The sequence below is a fragment of the Periplaneta americana genome, chromosome 15, assembly GCF_040183065.1.
Source record: "Periplaneta americana isolate PAMFEO1 chromosome 15, P.americana_PAMFEO1_priV1, whole genome shotgun sequence".
Lineage (NCBI taxonomy): Eukaryota > Metazoa > Arthropoda > Insecta > Blattodea > Blattidae > Periplaneta > Periplaneta americana.
The window spans coordinates 11,326,713-11,334,378 of NC_091131.1; the positions used below are offsets into that span (position 1 = coordinate 11,326,713).

At 39.5% G+C, this 7,666-nt stretch overlaps 1 protein-coding gene across 6 annotated transcripts in view; it reads left to right on the plus strand.

Moving 5' to 3' along the window:
- The window catches only part of LOC138714634 (mitogen-activated protein kinase-binding protein 1-like), a 525,862-nt gene that overhangs the window by 498,396 nt on the left and 19,800 nt on the right, over nucleotides 1–7,666 (plus strand). For all 6 annotated transcript variants that reach the window (XM_069846668.1, XM_069846671.1, XM_069846670.1 and 3 more), the window contains 3 exons: nucleotides 1,635–1,815; nucleotides 4,047–4,170; nucleotides 4,566–4,828. In XM_069846668.1, coding sequence (XP_069702769.1) covers nucleotides 1,635–1,815; nucleotides 4,047–4,170; nucleotides 4,566–4,828 — 568 coding nt within the window. The remainder of the gene's footprint in view (nucleotides 1–1,634; nucleotides 1,816–4,046; nucleotides 4,171–4,565; nucleotides 4,829–7,666) is intronic.

Sequence of the window (7,666 nt, forward strand, 5' to 3'; positions counted from 1 at the left end):
TTATGTATCAAAGCACTCTCAAAAGGAATTCATGCGGTAACTACATACCGCAAAATTGAATAAAAGATAGTAAGTAGTTGTATTTTTTCTATGATAGTGCGTAAAGTTACATTTTACCGTCGACCTGGTTGGCGAGTTGGTATAGCGCTGGCCTTCTATGCCCAAGGTTGCGGGTTCGATCCCAGGCCAGGTCGATGGCATTTAAGTGTGCTTAAATGCGACAGGCTCATGTCAGTAGATTCACTGGCATGTAAAAGAACTCCTGTGGGACAAAATTCCGGCACACCCAGCGACGCTGATATAACCTCTGTAGTTGCGAGCGTCGTTAAATAAAACATAACATTTACATTTTACCCACTGTTATCAGTGCATAAAGTGAGCCTTTAGAACACCAGTGCTTAAAATATGTAGTACTCACTTTACGCACTGCCAATGAAAATGCAATATTCAATGTACAAACTTCATTCAATAAGAAATTAATCTTTACGTAGATTCTTTGCTCAACAGTGCATAATACTGTGAAATCCCAGTCACCAAGTCACTTAATTGAGTGCGCTCCTTGTATAATGGCAGTTAACTTAATATATCTCACATATATGTCGAACTTGAAGTCAGGCCGCAAAGGGAAAAACACTAGAGGAAAGGAATTCTATCCGGTGCTGTGGATTGAACTTCGGCATAGCTCAGTGATTAGAGCACTTGGTATGTAGAAACAAGGACCCGGGTTCGATCCCCAGTGCCGGAGTGAATTTTTCTCCTTTAATAACCATTGTTACCATAACAGAAATAAATGCATTACCTCGATCTTTCATGACGTAAATATTATGCTAACACAAATAAGTAACAAATTTAACATTCATATTTACATTTTAGCCCTTGTTATTCTGAAGTTACATCTGTAGTACTCAGTACAAGATACAGGTTAAATACAGTATGCTTAAATGCGACAGGCTCATGTAAGTAGATTTACTGGCATGTAAAAGAACTCCTGCAGGACAAAATTCTGGCACAGTGGCGACGCTGATATAACCTCGGCAGTTGCAAGCATCGTTAAATAAAACATAATGTAAAATTTTCTATACTCTGTGGCTACTACCAGATCCAACTTGTGAGTTTATTTTTTAGACACCCTGTATATTTAAGTCGTACAAGTTTTAAAATTTACAGTGGACGTTGACTTTTACCAGTACAAGTAAACATTGATACTGATAAGATGTCATCATGCTGAATTTGGAAATGACTACCACGTAATTGTACTAGCATGTGATTGGAGTGAGAGAGGAGGAATAGCTTTCAGCATCAGAATCCTCCTCGCATCAAAATCAGGTTCTGTTAATCATTCTCCTCTGTAATTTAGATATCAAGGATGATTTCTGCCTTAAAAATTCCCACACCTCAGAAACGAGATTATGAAAGTCAAGGGTTATCCTAAGAGGCACTGATTAAAAGCAACCAAAGAATTGACATTTTGCAATATTACTTTCTTGATATTTGGTGTAATAGTTTCTATAATTTGCTAGTTGCAATCAAGGAGTGTCGTCAGTGTGGGATGTAATAAATGTCACAGTAGCATGGGAGTGTTGCTGTGGCGAAGCCTGCAGTCATGTTATTAAGCATGAGTAACATTGCCGCAGAGTGACTCAGAGAGTGACCTCAGCCTGGCTCAGCGCTCCAGCACCGCAGCCCAGTCCAGAGTGAACGGTCTGATGCGGCCTACAATCAGCTCCCAGAACAAGGTCACCAGCCTGGGCAGCAAGAGCACAGCCAGCAGTCAGAATGCCCGGCGAAGAGGCCTCACTGCTGCTTACTCCTCTGGTATGTATGCTCCATTTTCTTATCTTTTGTTTCGTTCTTATTTTTCTCTTGTAGTCCTCCATTGTCTCCCTATTCTTCTTTAATCTCATCTTATTCTGTACACTATCTCAAGTTAAATGCAGTAATTTCGATGAATAAGAATACGAAGGTTGTATTCCATAAAATACAATTTATGGGAAATAGCAAAATAAGTTTTATCAGTATAGTCCAGCGTTTCTCAAACTTTTTTGAAGTGGGGACCACTTCTTTAAGTCAGAACAGTTTCGCAGACCACCTTACTCTTGTTCCCTTCGAAAGCAAATTTATTATTTTTGTAGCATATTTTAATACCAGTTACTTATATTTAAAAATAGAAACAATTAATTAAAATTAATTTAATTGAATTAATTTTATATTCGTATTAACTAATTAAGTTAATGTTAATAGAAGAAAATTCATTTTCGTTTTTTTTTAATAACTCAAAGTATTAGAGTTTAGATAATCTTTAACTAATTAACTAAAAAAAAATAAATAAATGTTGGTACTCACATTAATGAGATTCTTGCACAGTTGTTATACTTGGATGTATGCTGGCAAGCTTAAGTCGGAGATCGTCACATACATCGAGTCGATTTCGGTACTTTGTTTTTATTAGAGTTAATGATGAAAACCTTTTCTCACACAGATACGTAGAAGCAAACTGAATTATAATATCTAATGCACCATTGTACAGTTCACTGTATCCTCTTTTCCACTTGTGATGAGGTCCAGAAATTAACCACACCTTCTGCTTGGAATTTCATTTTAAGTCCGGTGTCATTCGAAAGTTCAATTAACTGTTCTCTTTTACTCTATGAAAGTTTATTATCTTCAATATCGCAATGAAAGTGATCACGAATCCATGAAAATTCGTCATATTTACTTGGAAAATAAGTTTTAAATTGTGACCTCAGATTTGTATGATTGGTGTACGGCGTACAGTACGTGACCATTTCAATGTGCAGACTGGATATCGGCAAAACTATTAAGAAAGTTATAAATACATGTAACGGTTCAGTACTTTGGTCCTCTGTTGTGAATTTGGGTGGTCCCTGGCTGGGTTACAGGCGCCAGATGTGCAGGGAAAAGATGGCGAGAAACACAACGTTCATAGTGCTTCAAATTCCTCTTTTGTTGTTGAGAGTAGAGTGGGAAGTCAGTAGACAGGTAGGGTAATAAATTTCATTAAATGTCAATACTGGGAGAAAAAGTGAAAGGCGATTGCCATGTGTCATTTGAAACTCTGAGATTTTCGGCTATAGTGAGATACGCAATTCGTTTGAATTTTATTTTTTTTTCTGTGTTTTTTGAAGGACCACAAGGGCAGACCTACGGACCATAGTTTGAGAAATACTGGTATAGTCAATCATGGGATTTTATCTTGTCATAATAATTTTTATGGCATTTTCTTCAATGAAGGACATATGTACATATTACCTTTGTTCAAAATGAAGATTACACAAATCGACAGACCTGCATAATCATGTAAATTTCTTGTTGGGTTCTTTAGCCAAGCGGTTTAAGGTGCACACGATATGTCCGGCCAGCATATCGTGCCTAAGATCGCAGGTTTGCGTCCCACTGCAGTCAATTGAGTCTGTGGTAAAGGATGGGGAGGGCCCATGTAAAACAGTTGGTGTAATAGTGTGCATGGAAGCTGATGGAGTTTCAGTTGACTGCAGTTGAAATGATTGTGCTCCTTTAAGAAAAAAGAAACATTACAAAAAAGATTGTTTATTGTTTTAATCAAGTACAATGTCCTTAATATTATATAAAATTAAAAAATATCAACGTACTTTATATATAACATACAATTTATAACATATTATATCACGTCATGACCATAATACTAGCTGGCCACTATATTGGACGCACAACTCCTAAGGGTTAAAGACAATCTTACGCTGTTTGATAGACTGACTCAACAGGCATGGAAGCAATGATCTTCAGTGACACACCCATGTATGTTTAACAGTACAATAAATACAAATGCAGTTCGGAAATAATACATTGATTGCACCTTGTATTTATTGAGAATATGGTTATTTTTTGCACCATTTTGTAATATAAAAATTATTAATTATAAAACTTTTAAGCAGCAACAACTACTTACTCTTAACGAAAAAACTCTTAATATTTCTAAACATAAGATCATGTTTGGCTTACTAAGATGATAAGTTGATGATGTATTGATTTAAATGATTTGGTTTCAGTAAATCTGAGTCAAGTTGGCAACACCAACAATAACGAAGATTCCAGTTCGGAAGAGACGTCGTCTGTAGGTGGTAAACCTGGTATCAGGCCACGTAGCACGAGCATCGACCGTTCACACACAAGGTATTAACAAACTTACTGCCACGAATTTTTAAAACTTGGCACTGTGATCTTTTTATGACTGTCGGTATTCTTTAGAACATACATTTCATTTTTCTTCATTTCAATTCAATTATGACACTTCCAGTACTTAAAATATGATAAAAAAAAACGTAATATACCTTAAATGTGCCATATGGCCATTTCAGAGTTTTTTCTTTCTTTGTCATTGATCTTACTAAAGCTCCATCTTCTGAATTATTGCCTTCTAAAAGTGTGAGTGTATGAGCGTGGAAGAGATGCCTTAGTGTTGTTGATTAGGATATCGAAGAGTGTGTGAGAGTTTAAATTTAGTTGTGTATTAAGTATATGTCGTTTTTACAAGACTGAATGTGTTGTAACTCAGTCGCTTCTTCCAGTGCTCCTTCCAGTCTGCCAGCTAACGGGATGCAGCCTCAGCCCCAGCCACGACGTCCTGGCGGTTCGTCTCTTCACAGTCGTTACGGCAGCGACAGAGATCTGAACCGCGCAGTGCCGCAGCGGTCATCCACAGCCGGGCGCCAAGGTGGGAGCAAGCCCATTGCAGCATCGAGGCAGAGCCAGCTGGAGCGCAGTCCTCACGAGCTGCCAGTCAAGGACACAGACCAGCCATCCCCTGTGTACGATGTCGTCAGTGCACCTTGTAAGTGATGAAGAAGTGTAGTTTGTATTTGGAAGTCTCCTTCGTTCTTATGCATATTCTTTCTCTATCCTCCAGTAGGTACTTCCTCTTCTTAGTCCTAATTCTCTCTCTTTTCGACCTTAGTACTACTCTTAATCCTCTTCTCTCTTCAGTTATTTTCTCACTTCTCTTCTTAGTACCCTGAAACGATCTGCCTCTGTTTAATTTGAATTATTTGTATTAATTATAATTGTACCCTGCCGCCAACCGTACAATAGGGTCGATAGTCTCATGGGTGAGGTGGAACAAATGAAACACTTAGCACAAGTAATAAACTGTCTGATAACATTTATTAGATTACACTTCCGGTAATAAGAATATTGTGAATTTTATTAGTTACAACAATGTAATTTATTCGTCACAACAATAATTCCTTTCTACAATTCACCTTAAACGCTCTCGTCAACAATTGGATCTCCACTCAACACCGTATTCGTTATAGCACACCACCGACGACAATGACAATTTACTTGGACTATTACGCACAACAATGAACTGTTAATCTTAACTAATATTTACAAAGCACTATTTACAAATCAGAACTACCAGTTCTCAGTTCACAGTTCTTCTATCTCAGTCACTCGAGTTCACGGTATCTCGAACCACAGACCTTCAGAGACAGTTCACTGTACTCGAACTCGGGTCCCTCCAACTGCGGTCCACTGCACTCGAACTCAGGTCCCTCCAACTGCGGTCCACTGCACTCGAACTCAGGCCTTCGGATGCTGACGCAGATGCGGACGCACACTCGAGTCGAACTTCGGCTGGCTTGCTTGCTCTGGCTTTCTCACTGACTGAATAACTGAAAACTCTGAAACTCTGTCTAGTTCGCTGGCGCCTGCTCTTTTATAGCAAAATCATAGTTGCGAGAACCTTCTACAGGTGTGTAGAGAATTATCTCGATATCTCTACATCAACAGACTTCTGGAATAGTCGAGAAGGTCGTTCCACATTCACTGCGTTAAGTAGCAGCTGCGCGCGCAGACTCGTCGCGTGACGTAATACACCCTCTCTCTTCTCTCCACCGCGCGACGTCACTCAATGTTCCGTGGAGCCTGTGCGATCTGCTTTCATGCGGGACGCTGGTCGTGAGTTCGATTCTCACGTCGCTGTCACAATATAAACAAAATGGATGTAGCAGAAATTAAGCAAACTATCAATCTACTAATCCTTCGGGACTGGCTAGCCTAATAATCTTCGCTCAACTGGCATTCGCCATGACACACAAGAGCCACGTAATCTGTACTAACAGATAATAAAGTAATGTAAATTACGTAATACCCTGTATGAACGCAAATATACATATATTAATTAAAAGAAACATACAATTACTTATGTTGAAAAACCTGTTACAATCGTAGGTAGGCCAGTTTCGAAAGCAAGCAACAATGGTCTCCCTCCAACCATCATGCCGCCATCATCAAAGAAATCCTATACTCCACAGCCTGGCCACGCTTCCACATGTAGTTGGCGACCATCCCAGATCGTGTCCCAACTACAGCAGTTCACGTCTCTGCCCAGACCAGGTTATCCGTGATTCCATCACAGATCACCGCTAAACAAACCCCCCAGCTCTCAATGGCTGTCCCACAACCATCTCTTCGAGCGTCGACCCCCAGACTCCCTCGCATCAACTGTTCCTCACTGGCAAACGGACGCTAATTAATTAATAATGAGAACAGAGCCAATGAAAATCAAAAACCCATATCACGTGATAAATTAAACTCGCTCCTTATACGTGAGAAGTAAGAGACCATGAATGGCGGAAAGAAGAACAAAGCCATCTATGAAAAGAAAGAATGAGACCTAAAATGGCGGATAGGACGCCATCTATGAGAAGTAAGGGTAACTAACAACAGGAAATAACGTGAATAAGGAAGAAGAAAGAAAAAGAATGAAAGAAACACAGAGTGCCAAAAATAAAACGGCACAACCCTACTTCCTCCTTGTGTTCTCTCTCGTCCTCCTCCATAGTCCTTGTCTTCTTCAAAACATTTTTTTGACTTTCATGATCTTCTCTCAACAATTGTTCCAGATCAGTCTTGTCAAATTCATTTTTAAAGTGCTAGCCCAATTTATTTTATTGCCATTTGTTACCAAATATCTGTAACAAATCCTTACAATCTCGTTTTCTTCCATTTTTAAAATTCTGAACCAAAATTTTGCTATTTTTACTATAATTTCTCCCCTACTGCTATACCCATCACATTCCAAAATTGCTGTTCTCCAGGCGCCAAATTGGGAAGTTGTAAAACTTTTTTACAATATTTATCTTGTATTCTATTAGGGCTGGATAAAAAGTAATGGCAACAGTTCGATATTTCTGACATGGCTTTATTCACAGGGGTACAACATTTACGTACCTTCTATATAGTCGCCCCCCTTATTTATTACCTTTTGCCAAATGTTTGGAAGGCGTCGTACACCATCAGCGCGTCCATCTTTGTTGATCTTTCGTATTGACCACCCTATAGCATGGATAAGTTCATCTCTGGTATTTTACCAGGTTCCTCGCAGTGGTTCTTTCACTTTGGTGAAAAGATCGTAACCGCATGGAATCATATCGGGTGAGTACGGTGGATGTTCCAGAATCTCCCATTGCCAGTGGCGCAAGAGGTCCTTGACAGCAGCAGCGGTGTGACTCCTTGCATTAACATGAAGAATGATAGGATTCTGTACCACCAAGTGTCGTCGTTTTCTTTTGAGGGCTGGACGAAGGTGGTGCTGCAGGAACCTGCAGTAGTAGTCCGCATTTGCCGTCTGCCTTGGAGGTACAGCGTGGTGCAGTATTACCCCATC